Source organism: Colius striatus, chromosome 3, assembly GCF_028858725.1.
Source record: "Colius striatus isolate bColStr4 chromosome 3, bColStr4.1.hap1, whole genome shotgun sequence".
Classification (NCBI taxonomy): Eukaryota; Metazoa; Chordata; class Aves; order Coliiformes; family Coliidae; genus Colius; species Colius striatus.
In genome coordinates, this window is record NC_084761.1 from 71,524,107 (window position 1) to 71,547,157 (window position 23,051).

At 45.0% G+C, this 23,051-nt stretch overlaps 3 protein-coding genes across 14 annotated transcripts in view; 1 reads left to right on the top strand and 2 right to left on the bottom strand.

The window, feature by feature from the left end:
- The window catches only part of FRYL (FRY like transcription coactivator), a 174,571-nt gene extending 161,990 nt beyond the window's left edge, over positions 1-12,581 (top strand). For 9 of the 12 annotated variants that reach the window (XM_061991904.1, XM_061991903.1, XM_061991905.1 and 6 more), the window contains 5 exons: positions 4,093-4,161; positions 7,552-7,569; positions 8,520-8,630; positions 9,946-10,142; positions 10,504-12,581. In XM_061991904.1, the coding sequence (XP_061847888.1) occupies positions 4,093-4,161; positions 7,552-7,569; positions 8,520-8,630; positions 9,946-10,142; positions 10,504-10,762 (654 nt within the window). In that variant the 3' untranslated portion in view covers positions 10,763-12,581. The remainder of the gene's footprint in view (positions 1-4,092; positions 4,162-7,551; positions 7,570-8,519; positions 8,631-9,945; positions 10,143-10,503) is intronic. The other 3 variants (XM_061991899.1, XM_061991908.1, XM_061991902.1) reach the window with 1 other exon arrangement.
- Positions 12,582-15,815: 3,234 nt separating this feature from the next.
- ZAR1 (zygote arrest 1) lies at positions 15,816-17,151 on the bottom strand. Its single transcript, XM_061993834.1, has 4 exons — positions 16,351-17,151; positions 16,179-16,271; positions 16,032-16,106; positions 15,816-15,959 (listed from the first exon to the last, which is right to left on the bottom strand). The coding sequence occupies exons 1-4, from the start codon at positions 17,149-17,151 to the stop codon at positions 15,816-15,818; spliced, it is 1,113 nt and encodes a 370-aa protein (XP_061849818.1).
- A 284-nt stretch (positions 17,152-17,435) lies between these two features.
- Positions 17,436-20,109, bottom strand: SLC10A4 (solute carrier family 10 member 4). Its single transcript, XM_061993459.1, has 3 exons — positions 19,554-20,109; positions 19,002-19,212; positions 17,436-18,369 (listed from the first exon to the last, which is right to left on the bottom strand). Exons 1-3 carry the CDS (start codon positions 19,958-19,960, stop codon positions 17,854-17,856), a joined length of 1,134 nt encoding a protein of 377 aa, XP_061849443.1. The 5' UTR covers positions 19,961-20,109; the 3' UTR covers positions 17,436-17,853.
- Between the last annotated feature and the right edge of the window lie 2,942 nt (positions 20,110-23,051).

The following is a 23,051-nucleotide window of genomic DNA, read 5'->3' on the forward strand; positions in this document are numbered from 1 at the left end:
CAATGCATTTTATCTAAGTATAGATACTGGCTTGTTGCTCAACTGAATAAGTCGTTAGACTTTGTTGACTGGATTTCCACTGACTGTAATGGAGGCTTAGACAGCTGAGTCATACACAGGCACAGAAATTTAGGTGTCTCATTCTGCAACTGGATCCCATAGAGGCTGATCTTTCTGTCAGTTATTTAGAATGATACAGTTTAGTTTTCAAGGTTTATGTGTATATATATATATTTTCATTATTTTTGCAAAGAAATGCTAAGTTTAAAAGTTTAAAACTTCCATAGTAAGGGTCTGTAAATTTGTTTTTGTGAACTTCTGTGTGAAATTCAAGAAGGAAAATACTAACTTCAGAAAAGTGAAACAGGTTAAGATTTCTACTGCAAGGGACAAACATGGGTCTACAGTCCAGGCACAGGGAATGACAGAATATATAGGGCTTTTGTTGTAGAGAGAAAATTATTCTTAGGAAAATCAAACATGCATTGGAAGGAACTTTTTACTGATCCCAGCAGCTTGTGAGGCCATAACGGTGGCCGTATGGACAAGTTTGAGTGATGCGAAACAGAACCAGAGTTCAAGCCGTGACATCTTGGCAGAGCTGTATTTTGCAGCTCAAGTGGCTCCGTATTTCCTGATGATGCTGAGTTTATGAGGAAATTATGGCTTCTGCCTTGCAAAGATTGCTGACAGCTCATCTGTTGAATAGAATTGACATGTGCTTTTTTTGTGCAAGATCACAGTTTTCTCAAAACCAATGCTTAAGTATGCCACACGGCATGTCAATGTAGATAAACTGGTTCTAGGATCCAAGCCAGCATTTCTGCTAAAGAGCTCCTGCATTTTGTTGCCCTGCTCTGTGGTAGGAACAATTATTTGTAAACTAACTTACAAGGTCTGATATAATGAACTACATCTTGCCATTTAGGCTTAATCAGAAACAAAGTGCTCATCTAATGACTAAGATTACCTTACTTGATGTAATATTTCATGTCTGACAATCTCCAATACGTAATGCTGTCATCACTTCTGCGAGAAAGTAGTGTATTTTACTCCTCGTTTTAGAGAACAACACTGAGACATAGAGAGGCAAAATGATTTGCCCCAAGCTCAGACAGGAAGATTTGAGGCAAGTAGAGAGGAACTCATGTATACTTAGAATGGGTCACTATCCAAACATCAAGGGATTCACCTTATATAAACTCCTCATTTAGCCTATGGATTATGAGAGCAATAACAAAGTGTTAATTTGTCAGAGAATGGTGAGTTAGTTTTGTCTCTTTCAGGTGTCCGTGAATTCACTTAATGTATTTTTAGCTTATTTTGCATTGGCATGTATCATTAACATAAATCCATGCTGGATGTTAAGAGCTAGTTTGTCTTTTATTTTACTTGATAAAGCAACATGGATATCAGTTTGATGGCCTCTGTCATTATATCATCGTGAAAGAGTGCTGTTTTTCTGTAGTGCAGCTGTCAAAAGAGTGTCCAATAACATGTTTCTGGGGTCAGCTTGTCTTCTGCCACAGGATTTGTGAGTGACTGGAGCAGGAAGGTTCACAGGATGAAAAGAATTGTTCTGAAATAACGGGGAAGATTTTTCCAGGGATTTACTTTTATTTAATCATTTATAAAGAAGCAGTACTGAGGAGGAAGAAATTTATAGGTTTTGACCAATCATTTGTGTCTCTTGACAGCATGAAATTTAGCTAATTTAGTGCATTATTTAAGTACTGAGCCTGTAAATTTAGAAGTACTGAATAATTACCTCAATTTTTCTAAATTTTTTTAAATTAATTCTTCAGCTGTTAGTGCTCAGGGTTGGGGGTTTTTTTTGATGTGTATTACACAGTGGATGTAGACTAAGAATCTTCCAAAGCTACTTCTCAGATACATTTGATTGGTTTTCTTACTCTGTCCTATTAAACAGGGTATAGGGAATGATTGAAAGAGACTCCTCAAGTCAAGTCTGAATTTCTGTTATTGCAGGCAATTGTGCTATGCATCCTATTCAATCTGAATGTATGAAGGCAAAATACATAATGATTACTACAGATCCTTGCTTTTTTCGTATAAACATGCCGAAAAATTATCAAACTAAGATGTTCGGCCATTGTATAACAAAGTAAAGATAAATTAACAAATATTAAACTATAATTTGCATGTTAATCTGGTATCTTCCAGAGTCAATCACTGGAAAATTCTGCATATTAACTTCTTTAAGAAAAAAATGTTGTTTAAAATTTACCCTCATAGATGCATTTGTCACTATAAATGCTGCGTGTTGTACTGGCATTCACGTGAATCACTTTTAAAAGGAAGAGGCTTGGGTTACAGTTGCTTGAAACTGCACAGAGATAACAGAGAGAAAGCTACCTATAGTATGGGGGGGGGGGGGGGCTTGGGATGTCTGGTTTCAGGTTAATCTTGCAAACAAGCCTTGTGCTATGACCAGACAAAGACTTCCCTATGTTACGCTTTCAGTAACAGTCTTCACCCTCTATCTTTGCAGGACATACGTGGGGAAAATTGATGTAAGGCAAACATATAAGAAACCTACAATGCACTGCTGTTCCCAAAGAGAAAATTTAGGCTTTTCTAATGTGCTGAACATATATTCTGTTAAAAACTTCTGGCAAATAATTTTTTACCTTTTTGGAGCTACTGTTTTGTTTCCTTGCAAGGAAACTGCTTTGACTTCATGCATGTATGAGGAACTGAAGATACTGAATCCGATAAAACGTAATAGAGAAGAAAAGGTTATATATAGAGCATACCATTCGAGGCACACCCTTTGTTCTGACTGGTTTTAAGATTTTTAAAAGATGTTAAGAGGGCAATGTGTGAAAATAAATACTAGATTCCCAAATAGCTGATGCTGTTTGTTCCAGTGCAAACCTATTCCATTGTTACCGATGGATGCTGTTGGATAAAAAGAAAAATGAGATTTGCTGTGTAAGTTGGCATCCATGTCTCTAATTGAAACTGACACTCCTTGTTCACAGAATGCCATTTCTCCTCTCTTGATAAGCACACAGGCCTAGTTAATTCACTAAGTAACCTTTATTAAATTGAGCAGATGGGAAATCACATTTTTCTTTTTCTTGCATCAGACAAAGGTTAGGAAAAGGTCACTAAGATTTCCTGTGGGACTCAAGATATCAAGCACACAGTACGCTAAATTATTCTTCCTTGGATGTATAGAGCTTGTTCTTCATTTCAGAAGATAATCTGCACTTTATCTCAACATGACGCATTCTCATTTCAGTAATATCCGAATTACCTCATGCTTGCAGTTGTTTGCACTGTACAGAAAGATACGCTGGGCACTGAGATGATCAGATCATATTTGCCAGTACAGCATATTTGATTCCACGAGGGCTTTATATTAGCACTTTTGAATTTGCATGGTTTGTTAAAGCTAGAAGAGATTACCAACTGAAATTCATAAACTCGTCCGCTATAGGAAAGGGGTTTAAATACAGCCCTGTATTGATGAAAGAGAGTGGAATCTGTGTGTTTGCATTGTGAAATGTGAAAATACTTCCATCTCCCTAGCTTGTATGAACTGTAGGTAATACTAAACTCCCACTGAAGAATTTAGTTTTTTCCTTTTATCCAGTAAACCTGCATTTGCATCCAGTTACACCAGAGCGCCCTATTTCCTGTTTCTAAAGTAGTCCCAGGAAATGTAACAGGCTTACTCTCTAATTTGAAATAGTGCTATATTTCAAATGATGAGAAATCATGTTAATGTAAACCTTGCAAGTAAAGAGAAAATATGATCTCATTTAATGAAAGGGATTTTTCTGCCTCCACCCTCCCACATGCCTCACCACAACAGTACACAAATTCAATCACAGGTTAGTATTTAAAGTGTACCATCCCCATCTGGGGTAATGAAGGCTACAGGAAATTTACAGCAGAAGACACATGATAAAAACTACAAAGTCATAAATCCAATTGTATCACAATTTCTTATGTGATCAGAGAATCTGCGAGACTTGATAAAGTGCCTTACGTAGTTTTAGCACAATCTTCAGTTTGTGCTGTTTCAGAAGAGGTTTAATCTTGTTTATATTTATTTTGCAGTGGCTAGAAGACTGCAAAAGGACATTTGGTACTTGTGATGGTATTCATGGCACTAACACAGATGCTCAGGTAGGTGTCTGTCATTTGTGAGTCTCTGAATGTGAGATTAAAAAACATCTTTCTAGCTGTAGCACAAAAAAAGTCCAATATTTGCAGAGAGATTAAAAATGTATGAAAAGCTTTTCATTTCAGTTATCGTCCTATCTTTTGGAAACTCAGATTCTTATGAAGTAGGGGTCTAATAAAAAGGGGGTTTTAATAAGAGTTGGCAACCTATCTTGAGTTCTGGGCTTAATAACAGGTAGATAAGCAAACTAGATACCATCTGTGTACCAGCAAGTCTGCTTTTCTGCAGCTATTTCTAGAAGAAAAAATATGAGCAATGTGCTTACATGCTCAGATAAACTGTCTAGCCCAAAACCTCTACTGAATTTGATGTAATTAGTACTAAATAAATACATATGACCTTTCTGGAGCTGTTATTTGGGTTGAAGGAACAAGGAGGAAAGTACCAGTATGGCAAAAGTCTCAGGAAACACTTCTGTCAAAGTATCATCTAACAACAATAGGTGAAGTAACCTATTAATATAAGTTCAATATTTTGTATGTATTTGCATGGCAGACATCCATGTTTAATATTGCTAATTGCTATAGTAAGTGATAGCTTTTCCCCAAGTAGACTAGAATTTATAGCTGCTTAATATTGACACTATACATAAAAAAGCAAATCTAGAAATTATTAGTAGGTACAAGAAATCTGCCATCTAGAGTGCTTTAATAAGAACAGTGAAAGATGTAAAAAAGTAGATTTGCAGGTAGCTGATGAACTGACCATATCACAATCAAATTTCAACCAAAATCCCAAATCCAAGCTGACTCTTGTCATTGATGCACATAGTCATGTTTCTGCTGCTGAAAATGAAGTGTTCAGCAACAGACATGTCCATTGTGTGCATGGACTGGGTTTTTTTCCCTTTATAGTTTTCATTTGCTCTCTATTTCAATCCTAAAATGCACCTGAATTTTTAGAGTAGCTAAATGTGTGATAATATAGTATTGGTTTTCATATTGCATTGATTAAAAAAAAAGATCACGTGGATAAGCATGGGCAATACAGCAAAATAATTTGCTACCATTTGCAAGGATTTGTGCTTTGCCTATGAACACAACATTTAGTGTATTTTACATTTGGTTTACATCTTCATATACCGACTTGTACGTGTTTAGAAATAGTTAATGACATTTACTATTACAATACAGTAAATGTTCTATTTATTAATAAAAAAGCAGCATTTATGGATTTCAGTCCATATTTAGAATGTTTATATACACCAAGAAACTGTTCTAACATTGAACTGTTAGAACATAACTATTTTTACCGTGAAGGTTATACAGAGAGTCAGGCCGTTCTGTCTGTTCTTCCCCATTTCTGCAGGGTTTGAAAACAGCCTCTGAAATGAAGTTTACATTGATTATTAACTATTCACATTGATTATTTATGGGAACCAGTTTTGATTTTCAGTCCTAGCCTGCAAGGCATAGAATCCTAGAGTGGTTTGCATTGGAAGGGACAATCTCATTCCAACCCCCCTGCCCTGGGCAGGGACACCGTCCACTAGACCAGGTTGCTCAAAGCCCCATCCAACCTGGCCTTAAATACTCCTAGGGATCTACCACCTGCAGGGATCCATCTACGACCTCTCTGGGCAACCTGTCTCACCAACCCCCACAGGGAAGAATTTTTTCCTTATATCTAGTCTAAATCTACCGTATCCCAGAGGCCTGATGGCATTTTTTTTTATGTGCTCCTTGCACTTGCAGGTTCAGTTAAAATCATTCTAATACATAGTATCCATTGAGAAGGCAGAGTTCTGTTATCTTGCTTCAAAAATATATACAATTTACATAAGTTACATGTTTATTCACAGAAGCTTGCAATGACTTGAAGGGGACTGATAAATTTACCAAGTGTAAGATCGTTGTTTCAAAAGTTCTTGTAAATGGAGTGTGGGGCTGATAAGTCTATCAGTCAAAAATACATGTGTTGCCTTGCTCAGGAAAACAGCTACTTCATTCAACAGAGATTTTTCATTTACTAACACAAATAAGATTTTCTTACTAATTTTTAGCACTGTGGTCAATAAAGCTAAGGAACAGTGATACGAATTCTGTTCTGGCTCATGCATTTCCAGCAAACTTGCATGTAAATCTAATTATTGGATTTTTGCTATTAGTACTTACATGCAAGCCTGAAAGAATGCATCTGGACTCTGGCAAGGCTGCTTGTACAGCACTGGAGAGTAGAGAAATCTGATTATTCCTCAAGTGAGCCAGCATGTGAAAGACTGAAGCAGTACAAAGCCATTTTTTGAATGAAAACCTCTCTTGATTTTTTTTAGAAGAGCTATCAAGGTGTGATTTTTGGGGATAGAGATTATTTATAGCTTAGAATAATAATGAGACTTGGCTTAATGAACACTGGAACTTAATCACTAAAAATATTAGGTAATCAGCCCTGCCATTCCTCAAAGCCTGATTCTGTGCTTTGTCACAGACTTCTCATAAAATTTGGCAGTTCAAGATCTCTTCACCGTGTACATCAGGTGTTTTTGTTTATATCATAATTGTGCTGTGTGTATGATAGCACAGAGCAGAGAACAAAAGCATGAAATGTTTATCATCTGTTAAGCACATAGTGTACAAACTATGATAGACATGATGTGTAACTGTGTGTTTAGTAAAGCTCAAATGCATCTGACATGACTTGCATCTTCACGTGTTTGCATATGACCACCGTACTTAAGCACCATCAGTGTGCGGAGCACCCTGCAGAACACAAGAGTGAAGTTGCTGTCCCCAGTCCAACAAATGGATTTTCTGATCATTTCTCTCCCCGTTCTTCTTTCCCAAATATTTTTCTGAAATAGCTCATAAAATCCAAGCTGAAAATCCAATTACTGAAATCTCACAATGAGGTGTTGGGAACTGAGTTTAGAAAATTCTCACTTTCACTAAACCAAATCAGAAAACAAATTAACATTACATGTCAGCTTTTGAAAGGCATTGTTTTGGCTGAAACTATAGTGGTACAGAACAAACAAGCAGCATTGTAGAGCTTTTTAGACCTAGGTGTCCTTGGTTTTGATTTCCTTACATTTGCATACCTTCAAGACTACACAAGGCATAAAGACCACAGAAGGCTGTAAGTGAAGTATGTTACTCTTGTTGTGGGACAGCAAAGCCAATGCTCTCTATCTTTAGTTACAGCAGCAAATAATTGCACTTCAGATTGAGCCTGCTAATTGTTTCTGTTCAGGGTACATTTGGAGCATGCTACTTGTATTTCTTCCTCCATTTTACCTGGGACATTTTTACCCTAATTAAAATTATTTCCTACACTAATTCTTGATCTTTTTTTCTTTCTTTGTATTTTTGTGACCTGCTCATCTTCTTGCTTAGCAAATGGAAATTCTAGCAGTAAGTGACAGTTCTTGATTTATCAAATGCTTAACCATGCCCGTCTCCAAACTGGTCTCCATCTGTCTCGTCCATTTGTGACATAGTGATGTCTTGTCATAGATGATTACAGAAATGCTGTGTGCTTCAATTCTGCATCATCTAACCCACTGAACTGTTACTCCTTTGTAGGTAATAGAATGCTGTAGTTAGCTGAACATTACAAAACATTATTCCATTAGCACTAGCTTTTCTGTCTGTATGTAAAACACTATTAAAACTGTCTGCACTTTGATTAGTGTTTCAGATGCATAAAAATGGAAGCAAGACAGTGCATAAGTTAATTCTGCTGTTTCATTTCCTTAAGAATCTATCCCATGGTACTTTCAAAAATAGAAACAGAGCTACCTTTTATAAAGGAAACGCTATTCTTGCCTCCAATAATGGAATTATTCTCCTCTCACTCCATCAGGTAGTTGTGAGCTAAGGGCCAGGTTATAAACACAGTATGTACTGTGTTTATAGTAATGGTTATGAAAGATTCCATCCTTACAGACAACAACTGCACCCTTTGGATATTAGATCTTGGATTTAAAACAGTAAAATATCAGCAACAAAGTGATCTATGAAACTGTATCTTTGAACAAGACATTTCCAAGTGCCTTTTGAATCACTTCACATGCCACTCCACCCCCTCTTCTTGGAAATATAACTTCTTATTAAAAAGTGAACTTTAAACTCATGTGAGAAAGGCTACCTGTAAATCTAGAACTGAATGAAGTTTTCACCTGCTTTTCATAGCTTCCTGCTACATTAGCTTCTAAACCTTTTGGGCATTTTCTTCAGTAACAAAATAACTACTTTTAATTTTGCACATTCTATACTGAAGAAGTTGTCGTTTACTGTCTTTTGTATAGGACAGTAGATATTTCCCATTTCCTGTATATAAATAATGTTGTTTACATTTGTAGGAGCTGGAGTTGTGTCGGAGGCTATACAAGTTGCATTTCCAGTTGCTGCTTCTGTTCCAAGCCTATTGCAAACTCATCAGCCAAGTAAAAACAATCAAAAAAGAAGCAGAGGTAATGAAAAACATGGCATTTAGCTACCGATTGTTGACATTTTAAGGCCAAACCATTTAAAATACATTTGGCAACATTTTCGTCAGTGGGACATCTTTTTAGAAACTGAAGGAGGGTACCAGCTGTTTTATAGCCAATTAATAAAAGATTTAAGTAGAGCTCACAAGAATTTTCTGAGATGTTCAATTATCTGTGTTCATTTTTGTACAGCTCGAAAGCTCTTAAATAGACAGGGATGCAGGGAGTCCAGTGATGAGGATTTGAAATATTTCAGTAGTGCTCCTGGTGTATTCTAATCAAGCTACAATCAAGGCACATCAACTGCAATCAAGAGAGTTCTGTGCTGAAGCTCCTTTCCATCACCCTGGTGTTTATTGCAGACACCGTGACTTGTTACCACCCAATTTATATAACTGTCACTTCACTGTTCAATTACTCACAGCCTCAGTTCCCCTCCTAAGTGAAGTTAGTAATGCATCCTAGACACCTCATGCCCAATTTTTAGTCGTACTAACTTTGGAAGTAAGCTGGGTTCTTCAGCTGTGCACACGTGGAACACGTGTGGTGTTAACTGAGTTAATCCAGCTGCATTATGCTATTAATAATGTCTTCTGAAAGTTCTCCCCTGGGTCTGTAACACAATAAACACAGGTAGCAGGGAGGAAAAAAGTAGGACTGGTCTTGCTTGATGTGGCAGGGAGAAAAATTGGACAGAAGATGAAAAAAGTGGAGTGAAAATCTCTGGGTTTTGAGTACCTTAGGAAAAAAAACAGGCATTTTCATCAGCTAGATTTCCAGGTATTTGTAGAGACCACAAGCAAGCAAGTTCATTTCTGTCTGGAGAATGTTGTGGAAGGTTGGCATCACACCAGTCCCACTTTGTGCCTAAATTACATGTAGAATCATATTCTGAACGTTGGCCTTGTCTTATACATTGGAGCTAAATCTTCCAGATTTTTTATTCATATTTAAGTTGTCCTCATAAAAAACCACAATTGCTGCTGTAATTTTCCAAGCTTCCTTGTCAGCTTAATTGTTACTAAGTTAGGTGGGGAGAAAATAAATGTATTTTTTGAAACAAATTTTAAAATAACTAAGTTGGAAGCTTAATCGGGAGAAAGCCCAAATACCAGAGGTGCACACTTGGGCTGTTAAATTAGCCACGTATTTCCGCAACTTTAGCAAATATTTGGATGTACTTTTTCTGCCTCTAATTTACGACTGCAAAGAGGAGGGAAAATGTCTGATCTGCTGAAAGCTGATAGGGCTAAAAATAGATCTAAACTAGAAAAGATAACTCTTACATTTGTTTCAGGTCATAAACATGTCTGAAGAACTTGCTCTTTTGGAGAGCTGTCTGAAAGAGGCTGAGGCTGCATCTGACAGTGGTATCGAAGAAATTGAAATTGCAGAGGCTTCCCAGGCTAGCACAGAAACAGCTATTCACTCTCTCATTGAAACCCTGAGAAACAAGGAGTTTGTGTCAGCTGTAGCACAGGTCAAGGCTTTCAGGTAAGTGCTTATGGATTGCTTTCAGACACAAGTTTGCTAATGGGTCTTTTTAATTTAAAGATGAGGATAGGCACTTATTCTGGGGTTTTTTCAGCTCTTACTCGATGTCCTTACTGAAAAGGACAAGCACTGTTGCTTCATTACACCTTGTATGTGCACATTTTGCAGTTTAAAACCCAGCAGTTCTAATAGTACTTCTTTAGCATTTATCTCTCAGAAAACGATGCTGTTAAACCAGCAAGACTCTAGGGAGGAAACATTTCTCCTTCCTATGTTCTCCTACATCTTCTGTCCAAACGTCTGTTTAAGGAACAAAAGTACTTTTTTTTTAAACGTTTCTATCCAAACTGTGTGTTTACAGGTCTATCTGGCCCCACGACATCTTTGGCAGTTCAGAAGATGACCCAGTTCAAACATTGCTGCACATATATTTCCGTCATCAGACGCTTGGTCAAACGGGTAGCTTCGCAGTAGTGGGCTCCAACCAGGATATGTCTGAGGCCAGCTCCAAGCTGATGGAACTCAATCTAGAAATTCGAGAGTCTCTACGCATGGTGCAATCCTATCAGCTTCTAGGGAAAATCAAGCCAGGAATAAATCTCGTGAACACTGGATTCTGAACAGCTGTCATTTAGAAAAGAACCGACAATGGAGAGGCCGTAGACTTATTATTGAGCACCTTTCGTGAAAAGAAAACCTCCAGCAGTCTTGACAAACAACAGTTTCATCCCAGCAAGAAATTGTTTCATCACAAGTTGAAAGTCTGAAAATTGAACATCTTCCTTGACTGCTCTTTCTACACAGTAGCTGTGTCGCAGTAGTATTTTTTTTATTAAATTTATGAATAAAAACTACACGAGAGGAAAAGGGCTTAAATGTAATGCACACGTGTGCATTATCTTCTGTCGTAACAGAACTAAAAATGGTGTTTGCAGTAACAGCCTCTAAAGGTTGAATCAATATCGCAGGTGGGATGAGGCTAAAATCAAGGCTGGTTTATTTTGGCTGAAGACCTGCAAGGCTTTCCTGGCTTTCCAGCAGCAGTAGATATAATCATCAGCTAATACCTTACGAGACACTTTGCAAGGTCGTGAAGAATGTGCGGTCAAACATGAGCAGAATGACTTAGGACTGCAAAAACCGTTGACTTCTCAACGTTTTATTTGCTTTTGTTGTCTGTAACAAGGAGATGATGTGTGTGAGTTAGGATGTGTGGCTACGTGTCAGTTGTTTTTTGAAGGTATGGATGATTGTTAAATGAGGTCTCAGAGCATGCTTAAAAAGAGCTGCAAGATTATTTTTGAAGAAATTTTATTTTATTAGATCTAATCCTCATAGTGTGTAAATGTTAGGACATTTAATAATATTTTAAACTGGGATTTCCCAGTGTTTCTAAAAGAAATAATATATCTGTTAACTTTATTGGAATGCTGCTCAGTTCTCTGATCAGTGCTTATGTTACAAATATTGATAACAACTAACCAAAAAGTAGCTGCCTGCAGAGACTTTAAAATGTATATTAAAGATATATGCTGCCCATCAGCAATTCTCATTAGAAGTTAACTTATTTTATTCTGTATATATTCTAGAAACTGTATAGTGCAAAACCAGTATTTTTCTTGTAAATTTGTGCAATGCACTGTTAAGGCAGTAGGTGTATAAAGCTATGAGGGCAAAGGGGGGGTTTCTCCCTGTCAGTAGTCACATACATTACTTGCAGTCGGAGTAGGCTGCAGGGTTCAAAGAGTTTGAATGCACATAAATGCATCCTCATGACTCAAGCCTAAGGAATTGGGACTATATAGGAAAAAGACTGACTACCAAAACATGCAAACAGGCAATATACTCATGGTTCAGTGTCAACGTCTGTAGCATAAAACAAACTGGATTCTGTTGAAACCAATAGCATTTTGTAAAAAAAAGAAAGACAAAAAAAAAAGACAAAAAAAGAAAAACCCACAACACAAACAGAAAAAAGAATGTAGTCCCATGATTCCTGGAATTTGAAAGGAACACCTAGTATTTTTGTATACATCTCTTACCCACTGTGATTTTTTTAATGGGCTCTAATTCCAGAGTTTAGAATGTAGTTTAAATTCTTAGCTCTGCCTTTTTGGGGGGAATTGGACCCCACTAGAAATGTAATTATGCTGAAATGCATTAATTGGAGGCACTGTGCACGCTGTTGGACTGCTGACAGTAGTTATCCTAACAAGCTCTGTTAACTGGTCAAGGCACATCCATAATCACTGTATTTTTTCCCTGTCCCTGATAAAATTGAGTTCTTTTAATGTTTTTGTGGTACTGTAGATGGTGTTCTTAATTATTTAATAAGTATTTACGGGGGAGAAGTAGTCTTTATTTAGTGGTGCATTACATTTTTATTTACATCATCTTTTACCAGCTTTTTTGTAAAAATAAAAGACATTGTATCTGTCATTTTGTGTATTTTTATAAGCTAGAGTTTAAATACTTTAGCTAAAAAAACTAGACACTGACAGTAGATGCCTGGGTGCCCTTAAATTGGTTTGGTTTTTTTCTTTCTCTGTCCTGTCAAGTAACAGTGTTTTCCTCAGCATCCTCTGAAGCTGTTAAAAGGATTTCTCCTGCAGCTCAAACCTGAATTTATATACAAAATTCCTTACGTTCTACATCTCTCTCCATTTACAATGGCTAGCAGAACCTGTCCTATGAGCAGAATCAAGCTGTAGCTGACTATCTTTGATATTACTTTAAGGTTGTGAAGCTTTTCCAAAATTACACATAAGCAGTCACCCTATGGTACCTGGTGCCAGGTCTGTGCCAAATCTGAAGCTAGGCTAAAGCTGTCTAGAAACAAGCAGGGCATCAGCCATCTCCTAACTGAGCTAACACTTGCAAAAGAATCCCTTCACAATAAAGGTGTACAGGGCAAGTTCAAACATAGTTGAAGGATGGGCACTGTGAATGCTGTTCCTTTCCACTTTGCATCATCACACAGCTCATGGGTAGCTTTCCATCCTTCTGCCGAGCCTAGGAACCAGTGCCCCTGATACACCAGCGTATGCTGTCAAGGATGGGACAGAGCAGTAAAGTGACAGGGGATGCACAAATCTGGCATCAAGCAATAGAAGCACTGAATGTATTTATGAAGAGGAATGATATGCAGAGCTACTTCAGAACTGAGGAATGCTCACTTTGTTTAGTATTGTTGCCTGCCGTACTCAACTCCTCCCTGCCTCAAACCCTCACAGCTGATGAAAGCGGGACTGGCCTTACGCTGCTACCTGCCCTTGACAGCCTTCATCATCAGCTGGTCGTCTGGAGCAGTTGCTGTTGAAGCACATCATATACAGAGTTCAGCTCAGCTAGGCTTGGTCTACATCTTATCAAACAGAAGCAACTGCTGCTTTGACTGTAATGAGTGAGGATGACAACTCTCACATTGTACTAAATTCCACTTTAGGATATTGCTGATAGTAATTGTCTACAAGTTAAGTTACCATATTCACAGCAAGTAATCCTCAAAGCAACACTTTCAAGGACATCTGTATAAATAAGCAGTACTTAACTATGAGTTAGTGCTATGAGTTGCCATATGATTTCATACTGGCATGGCACAGAGCTTGTTCTCAACCTCATTGCCAAGGTGCCCAGGATTCATCACAGTCAGTCTCCAACACTGCACCTATCAGGATCAGACTACAGCACATAGAAGGAGGAAGGCAAACAGGAAAACATATGGAAGAACATCCTTAGAGGGAAGTATACTCAGAAATAGAAACATCCCACATCACTGTTGCAACTGCAAGCTGAGGCAGACTATGGGTAGGTGGCTGCAGAGCAGGGCTCAGCTGTGTTCCTCATGGAACTGGAGACTCACCCCTGCCCCTTACCCTAACTGCAGATCAGTGGGAGGCACATCCATCTACAACAGAAAAGTGCCCAAAGCTGCAGTTGTGCTTCTCAAGTTGAACAGGGCAAGGATGGAATTTAGAGTGAAAGCCTTTGAGTGAGCTGGTAAAGCAAGGTTATTTCCTTTTACTGTGATAGAGGAGAGAACGCTCAGAAGCATGAAAACAAAACAGCCACTCATTTTGGGAGTGTTAAGGTCTACTTGTTCCCACAATGCCTCATGCTGCTATAATAATGGCACAATAATAAAATTACTTAGCTATAAATTGAAGCTTAGGCATTAAACCTTAGTTAATGCAGTAAGTTCAAGGGGCACATTAAAGCAGGAGTCTACAGAATTAACACTCACTGCCCTCCAAACAGACATTTGTTGGTACAGCAGACAATGATTGCCTACCCTGCCCTACACTATCTTACACTTCTAGATGCAAACCACCTGGCTCTGAAGCTGTTGTTGCACAGCATGGGCTCAGACTGGCTCCCCCTTCAGTCTTTATTAATACTGTGGTCTCGAGTAAGCTGGGTACAGCTGCAGATTAAGTTTGCTATAGCCAAGATACATCAGTCTTTCAAAATAGAAACTACTTCCAGAGTTGTGCAAAAGGCTTCATACATTATTACCATTTCAGAAATTAACAACTTTATTATCATCATTTTCAGAAAAGTGGGTGGTCTTTGACATTTACCCAACTCCTTGGCTACAAGGTACACTAGGAGACATGAAATCTGCTCAGGTGGTGATGCTGTAGTCCCACAGTCAGCTAGAGTTTGCTGAACTGTGGTGTCCCTACAGAGCCCATTACCACTGACAGCACCAGTAAGCCTCAGAGAGCATCATCTGGGGGTAACCATGCTGGTTCTTCCATTCCTACCAAACACTAGAAGTACAATTGCTAGTTGCAATCCCAGCCCCAGAAGGATTCCAGTGTCTGATCCTTCCCAATGGCATACACCTAAACCATAACTGGATCCAGCTCTTCAGGTGTAAGCCACTAAGTGCACAGCTCTTGTGCATCATCTGCAGGTACAACAAAAAGCCTGACAGATGCAGCATCAGACTTTGAGCCTTTGAAGTGTCACTTCAAACCTTGTAGAAAATGGGCAACTCCTTCACCAGGAGACCATAGCATCAGTGACTCCCTTTCCCATTAGTTTGTGATAACTGTCCCTGAAGATTCCAAGCTTTCTTTGGCTTTCATCTACAAGAACCCCAGCTTACCTAAATGCAGGCCAGCTGTACCATGGAAGTGACCTACAAAGCATTTCTATCATTTTCTAGTGATGAAGAACAGGTGCAAGATACTTTCTACATGGAATAGAAGTGTGCTCAGTAAGTGAATGCTGTTAGGTGTTTTGTTGATGAATGATGCTTTACTACCTACTGTAAATGTCCACTTGATGTTGAAGAACTTCAAGTGCTTGATTAGTTCAAGGGTAAGAGCAGCAACAGACATCCTTTCCTACCTGAGATTCTACACGGCCTCAAGTCAACTGCTGCCACCAAGACCATCATTGATTTACACAACGCTTGTAGGCTCTTCCCCTGTGCAAGTTACAGAAGCTGCATTATGTGCCATCTGAGCTGAGCACAAATCCACCCTATAATTTACATGTGCTTTGCGATACTTTTTATTTGCTACTTTCCTAGCTACACCTCCCTAAGTACCTTCAACAACACCACCACCAACAAAAAAGTTACCTGCTCTACTTGCAGTTTTCTAGAAAAGCCCCAGACAAAACAAAAAACCACACACACCAGAAGACCCAGCCCCGTCCGCTTCAGATGATGTACTTGAAACTGAACGTGCTGTCGCAGGAGAGGCGCTTCCCTTTGCACCGCCCGCAGAGGTCCTGGCGGTGGGGCCGCTTGGGATCCACGTGTCGTATCTTCACGGGGCAGGTGCACCTCGTCTGCTTGCAGCTCTGCAGGGGGAGGCGGCGTCGGCGGGGGCGGCCCGGGACCGGCAGGGCCGGGCCGGGCAGGGGGTCCCTTACCTGGCAGGTGATGTCCTCCACGCGGTACGGGTTGTAGGACTTCTGGCAAGTCCGGCAGAACTGCCGGAAATAGACCTGGAGGGGAGGCGGGAGTCAGCGCGGGCGGCGGCGGGCAAGCCGGGCCGGGGCGCCGGGAGCCTGCCCTACCTTGTTGGTGCCCTGGACGCACCAGACGTACGCGCTCTCCCAGCGGATGTTGCAGTCCTTGCAGTGGTAGTATCCATATTTCTGCTCCAGGAACTACCGGGGACAACCGTTACTCGAGGCGCGTCCCGGGCCAGCCCGGCCCCGCTGCGCTCCCGCACGACCGCCCCCTCACCTGGAAGCGCAGGCGGGTCTTGCTCGCCGCCGGATCCTGCTTCTGTGGGGCGACCGGCGGCTCCACGCGCGCTGCCGGCGCCCCCTCCTCCCGGCTTCCCTGCGGCCCCGCCGCCGGCGGCTCCGGGGCCACGGCCGCGGCAGGGCGCTGCCCCAGGGGCTCGGCGCCGACCTCGGGGGGCTTCTCCCAGCTGGCGCGCACCGCGGCCGCCTCCCGCTGCTCTTCCTCGACGACGGCCGCGGCCGTCATCGGTTCCTCCTCCTGCTGCTGCTGCTGTTGCTGCGGCGGCGGCCGCTCCGGCTCCTCCAGGAAAGCGGTGAGCCTGCGGGACGCCATCGGCGAGTAGACGGCAATGGTGCGGGGGAAGCGGACGGCGCGGGTGCTCGTGGTGGCGGGGCTGCCCTGCTCCTGCTCCCGCTCTTGTTCCCGCTCCGCCTCGCGGTGCCGCGGCTCGGCGGCGGGGCCGGCGCGGCGGCGCAGCAGCGTGCGGGGCCCGAGGGAGCACTGCACCGAGGCGTCCTGCCGCGGGTTAACTTGGACGCCCACCTCCTTGGTGTTGGCTTTGCGGAGCCGCGGCGTCAGGTTGGGGTTGACCTGCGAGAGGATGGCCTTCAGCTGCGCCCGCTGGTAGTTGTCGAAGTACTCGGCAGCCGCCGCCGCTTCCCCGTAACTCGAGAAGTAGCCGCTGCCCCGCGGCCGCCAGCCGCCCGCCGTCCCCGCCTTGCCCTTGGGAGGCGGGTAGCGGTAAGAGTAGGGGTGGTAGGCGGCGTACAGGTAGCTCTCCATCGCCTCCTCCGCCATCGCGCCGGACCTAGGGCAACCCCCCAGCCCCCGCGGCCGCTTTAAATACCCCCGGGGCGGGGCGGGACCGGGACTGGGGCCGGGCTGCCCCCGCCCCCGCCAGGCACCGGCTTCGGCGGCCCCTTCTTAATCCCGTCCGGTGCAGGGCCTCGGCCAGAGCATCTCCTAACCCCTCAGCACAGCCCTCCTTGGGGAACCTGGCAGCGCGGCCCTTAATTGCCCCCGCGGGATTAATCAGCAGGGGACACGGGTTTGGTTGAGCTTCGCCATGTATTTGTGGTGAGAACAACGAGCACGATGCTTTTACAGCAGGTGGGAGGCACGGAGACACGCGCGCGAGGTGCTTTGCCCGCTCATCCACACCGGCACTGCATGGGCTTCCTATCTGCAAATCGCTCCTCTCCTTCCTCCTGCCCATTCTGGCTGCGCTCGGCCAGACAGGAACCCCCTTGCGTGAAGACATAAAGTTACTGGTTTGTGTCACAGTGATACTTTTTCTGGGGTTTAATTTTTTTTTTCATATTTACTTTTGAGGAAATAACACAACTGTTGTAATAAACACACATCACCTTGTACAATGGGAGCAGCTGGAGAAATGAGAGAGGCCAGGCAGCCCCGCCCGCGCAGCGGCGAGCGCAGCCCCAGCCTGGTTGCAAGCACGACACAGAGCACACATCCCCTGGTGTCGCCTCCTTGTCTCGCCTAAAGCGCCGTCTGTGTCTGCTCCATTGGAATGGAGTTTTGCTCCTCTGTGGTCACTGTGCCATATGAAGTATCGGCCACCTCCTCTTCCTTCAGTTTCTTGTAAGAGATATCCGTGTCTTCCTCTTCGCCGAGTGTATCTTGCTTGTAGCTGTCTCTCCCGTACATCTTGTAGACCAGCACAAAGAGTCCCGCTTCTGCCGACTGAAACAGCGCGTAAAGCAAAGGGAACATGTACATGCTCCCTATGAGCTCCGGGGGGAAGGTGAGCTTCAGGATGGCGGTGCAGAGCTGGACGTTCTGGCATCCTGTTTCCAAAGACACCGTTCTCCTGCAGTGGGGGGGCATCTTAAAGACCGTGGCTAAGCCGTATCCCAAGGCGTACCCCGCTAGGGGCATCAGCACCGCAATGGCATAGACAGATGCAGGAATATGTGCCATCAGATCAGGGCCCAGCATGGTCCCAGTCAGGATGAACAGGATCACCAGAGTCACCAAGAGGGACCACAGGGAAATCTGGTAACAGATACAAACATCGATAAACAACATAGGGGTTATTAGTTGAAAGGACAAGCATGGCAGATAAGAGGCTTGGTAGAGAGTCTAAACTGCAAAACATGGTTGTGCCACCCTCTCTGGGTTTGCTCCTGGTTCAGGACTTCAGTGGTGTTTGATTGTATCCTGGGAAAGGAAGGGGATGAAATCTCTCTCCATCGTTTTGCTTTGGGGTGACTTGCTGGGAAATGGGAGAGACAGGGCTTGCAATTCATTTTTCCTTTTGTAGTTCAGTGAATTTGCTTTCATGTTTTAAAGAAGCTTCACCGTGCCTGGGGGTTGGTTTCGCTACCCCTGTGGGCGGGAGCAGGGTGGTAGGAAATGTCTCTGCTCCAGGCCCCGGGGTGTTGCCCTCTTTCAAATGCCCCAGGCCAGGAGGGGAGCTCACCCTTTCCCTCCTGCTTTCCGTCTCTATCTCACCTTTTTATTTCAAGTCCTCACGTTCCACCTACGTAGTGGAGCATGGCTGTGTGAAGCTCCCATCGGTTTGGAGGGACCAGAAAGGGACACCACCCCCGCCCCAGCCCAGCTCCTGGGCATCCCCCGCAGTGTGGCTGTCCCCCAGCCGCCCTCGTCCCCGGGGCCGCGCCTACCTTAACGATGAGGTCGGCGGCGCGGGGGTGCCGGTATCGGATGAGCACCCCCAGGCCGATGGGCAGCAGGGTGCTGCCCAGGGTCAGGCTCACCGCCCCCAGGGGCAGCAGCCGCACCAGAGCCGTGTTGATCCAGTGGCGGCTGTAAATCCAGAGGCAGAGGGGCATCAGGAAGAGGGCCAGCAGCGTGGAGGACGCCGTCATGATAATGCTGCACCGAAGGAACCGAGAAGACACCTGGATCACCGCGGGAAGGAGGCTCTGCAGCCGGCCGGGACGCTTCTCACGGCAAGAGCCCTCTCTTTCCCGGCCGGGGTACGGGCGGGCTTTTTAGGGAAGGGGGCTGCAGGCGTATGTCGGGGAGCAGGTAAGATCTGCCCGGCTCGAGAGAGGAAGGAGAGCAGAGCTGAGGGTTTCCAGCCCCGCGCACCCACCCCTCCATCTGTTCGCCCGTCTCGGCTCCACCGCCAGTAGGCGCCCAGCAAACACCCACCCCCCGGCGCCGCCGCTGCCGCCCGGCCGGCCAAGAGCGAGGGGGAGCGGGTCGCCTACCTGAGGTTCATGTCCCCGTCGACGAGCACCGACATGAGGTTGGAGAGGTTGCCCCCGGGGCAGCAGCCGCACAGCAGCACAGCCACGGCCGCCACCTCATCCAGAGCAAAGATGAGAGCGAGGAGGAAGGCCAGCAGCGGCATGGCCACGAACTGTCCCAGCAGCGCCAGCAGCAGCCCCACGGGCCGCCGCAGCTGCTGCCCCAGCTGCCCCAGCTCCACGGCGCAGCCCAGCCCCAGCATGGTCACGCAGAGGGCCAGCCCCACCAGCACGCTTAAGCCCTGGTTGAGAGAGCGATCCCCGAAATCCTCGCCGCCCCCCTCCAGCGACCCGCCGTCGAGGCCGCCGCCCCCCGCCGCCTCAGGGGGCTGCGCGGAGCCGGCCATGGGCTGCGCGGCCCCGGCCATGGGCTGCGCGGCTCCGGAGCCGCCGGCTGCCCGCCGAGCCCCGGCCGGTGGCACGGGGGAGAAGGAGGCTCAGCGCAGGGTGCGATGGCGGCTGTCCCCGGCGTCCGGCGCAGCCCACATCCCGCTCGTCCCGTCCCGCCGCGCTGCCGCCGTCTGCCGCGGGCGCGCCCGCGCCGCCCGGACCCGCACCCGCACCCGCGCCCGCGCGGGGCCACCCCCGGCGTGGGCGGTGTCGCGCTGCCGCCTCGACGGCCCCCAGCGCCCGGCCCCCAGCGCCGCCCAGCGCGTGTGGACGGGGGCGGGGAGCCGGGCCCGCCCCACTGCGACCACCGGCTGCCCGCGCCTGGGGCCGCGACGCGGCCGCTGCCGCCGAGCAAGTGCTGCCCTGGGATATTCAGTGTGGCGTCGGCATCTAAGTCGGTCGGTGCCACAGTGTCACCCAGAGTGGATGGGCAGCGCCAGCCCCCTCTCTTGAGAGACCTTCCCCTGCAGGCAAGTTGCGGCGACTGTGATGGCAGCGGGGATGGGTGAGGACAGATGGAAGACCCCTTCAGGAGATCAGAGAGACACCGCTTTCTGCTGGTGGGGTCTCAGGAGTTTGTAAGGAGAGGTTTCTAGGAAAGTCAACGCATGTAGCAGAAGCAGGCAAGCTCTTGGGCACACAAGTACTCAAATCAGGGTAAGAAATGTCCATTACCCAAAACTCACATCCAAGTGTGATGTTAGTGTTGTCACAATATTTATGTTTCCCCTACTTCACACTAATTTAATAATTGTGTGTCGCCCAGTTCACTCAAAAGTGAAACGCTGGATTGGATGCCTATGTGGGCTCACAAGAGCAGGAGCTCCCGAGAGAGGAAGGCAGCCTCCGAGAGCAGGATGAGCACTGGTGACCTTTACTCTGTTCTCTTGGCACTGCCACCATCCATATCTCAGGAGCATAACCATCTTTTCTTCTTTCACCCAGAGGATGTAGAGAGGTCAAACCATCACATTGATGAACATCAGTCCTGGGTGGGAGTAGCTGTCTCAGTATATAGCATGCCCAGGGGCTGCCCCTTGGCATCTGCAGCGAGCGTGCCACTCTGCTCTGTGGGGAGTGTCTCAGGCTGCAGCTCAAGGGGGACCCACTCAATTTAAGGAAAGGACCTACAGGAGCTGCCTTGACCACCTACTTGCCTTAAGCTCCATTAGACAGCAAGTTTGGGTCAAATTTTAGGTTATCTCAGGATTCAAATAGAAATTATTGAGGATTCAAGAGAAAAACTATTTGCTGATTAAACCTTTAATTCTTACTTGGGGCACAGGCAACAAAAGAAGTGCAGGTGGTACCTAGTGACAAGACCCCGGGCATGGCAGCTTTACCAGAGTGGTGCCAAGTTCAATATTCTGCCCATGTTTGTTTCCTTGTCATTAGCCTGAGGAGAGTGTGGGGAATATGAGTCATCAAAGCTTAACAGCCAAATAGGATCCGGATTGGTTTAGTTCATCTTTTTTAGGGGCTCTGTGTCCAGCTAGAGGAGGGGAGCACAAGATCTGTTTGGCTTTCTGTGAAAAAGTGCTTGCAGCGTATGTAGTGTGTTTTTTAATGTTTTACCACTACTCTATCTTATCCTATTCTTCATGTAGCACATACTTGGCTTCACAACATTCAGGCCCTTTGCTTATTACACCATGCCTGCTCCGTGAGCCGTGCCTGTGCAGTTTCCTGTGGCGCAGCCAAGGCGGGAGCACCGACCCAGGCTGGGGCAGGGGCACAGAGCCCCAGCAGGTGTGAAGGGCGCGGGCCAAGACTCCTCGTATCTCCGAGTGTCACTCCCCAAACTCCCCACTGGTCGTGGGAAGATATTTTTGTGTTGTAACATTTGACATGCAATATATCACAGAGGCAGTTATAGGAGGGGTTCAGTAAACCTTGATACGATGAGGTGGACATATCTTCTTTCAGAGCCTCCCCAGTCCTTGTAAACTGTAGTTTCAGGGGACAGCAAACTGTAGCTTTTCTAGTGGGAAAACACTGTAAACGCATCCTAATGAATCAAGGCCTCTTGAGATTTTCCTTGAAATTTATCATCCGAAATTGAAGCTTAACTCTTGGTTTCAACAAGAGCAGTACTGCTGACCTCAAGGAGAGCCAAAACTCAGCTGGTGCCTTTCACTAAGTGTCCATCCCATGAGTACTGTCAGCCCGGGCAGCACCCGGCACAGCTTTCACATCCAGCAGGCACCTTAAAAAAACATTATAGCTGCTGCTGAGCGCGGCTCTTGTCTCTTTAGCCTGCTGCAGGCTTTCCCGATATGTCAGTGTTAAAGTACAGCCTGGAGCCTGGAGCGATGCCAAGCAGTTTTGCCGCATCTGACTGCGAGGCAACTGGCTTGCACCGTAGTGCACACCTCGGTGTATCTAAACCAACAGCTAGTTCCTCCTCTGCTTTCTTTTGTGGAAGGCGGGAGAAAGCACACTGCCTACCCTGCTGTTGCAGGCTGACTCGTCCAGTATAAAAAGACTTGGCAAATGAACCCGGTCATAGATCATTCTCAAATTATTCCTTGTTAGTCCTTCTGCTGAAAAATGGATCAGAAGATAGGAGCTGGCAAGAGCAAGAAGAGGAAGGACTCACTGAAATTGAAGCTTGTTGTAGTTTGTAACTGCTGTATATAACATTGTCTTACATTGTTCTTAGGAGGGGTTCACTTTCCACAGGAGAGCACCTGTGCTACAAACCGATCTGGAGTAGCTAAAATCCTTCAGACAGTAGGAATTTTGTTTACTCTTTCACAGCAGGATGGGTTTTTTGTGCTATCCCTTTATTTAACTGGAATCAGAGGTGAAAAACAAGAATAGGCTTGTGAGGAATTCTGCCAGTGTTGTAATAAATTAGTAAAGCGACCTTGCTGGTTGCTCAGCTCAAGACTATGCCAGCACGTTGTTGTGTGGAGATGCTGTTTGAATCACTTGCATCTCCTGCCAGAGATTAACAGCATCTGACCTAGCCCAGGATTGTTACCAAAACTGCAATTGTTGCATACATGCACAGAGGTCCCTTTGGTGTCCCCTGAGGGCAGTGGCTGGGGGTGCTGTGCAGTGTGC

What these genes read in the sequence shown, in the direction of transcription:
- ZAR1 (XM_061993834.1), bottom strand. Translation starts at nt 17,151, where the DNA reads ATGGCGGAGGAGGCGATGGAGAGCTACCTGTACGCCGCCTACCACCCC. An exon ending in AGACCCGCCTGCGCTTCCAG is followed by an intron (nt 16,272 to 16,350) that starts GTGAGGGGGCGG and finishes TGTCCCCGGTAG; the next exon opens with TTCCTGGAGCAGAAATATGG. An exon ending in GCGTCCAGGGCACCAACAAG is followed by an intron (nt 16,107 to 16,178) that starts GTAGGGCAGGCT and finishes CCTCCCCTCCAG; the next exon opens with GTCTATTTCCGGCAGTTCTG.
- SLC10A4 (XM_061993459.1), bottom strand. Translation starts at nt 19,960, where the DNA reads ATGGCCGGGGCCGCGCAGCCCATGGCCGGCTCCGCGCAGCCCCCTGAG. An exon ending in GACGGGGACATGAACCTCAG is followed by an intron (nt 19,213 to 19,553) that starts GTAGGCGACCCG and finishes CCTTCGGTGCAG; the next exon opens with CATTATCATGACGGCGTCCT. An exon ending in CCGCCGACCTCATCGTTAAG is followed by an intron (nt 18,370 to 19,001) that starts GTAGGCGCGGCC and finishes ATCTGTTACCAG; the next exon opens with ATTTCCCTGTGGTCCCTCTT.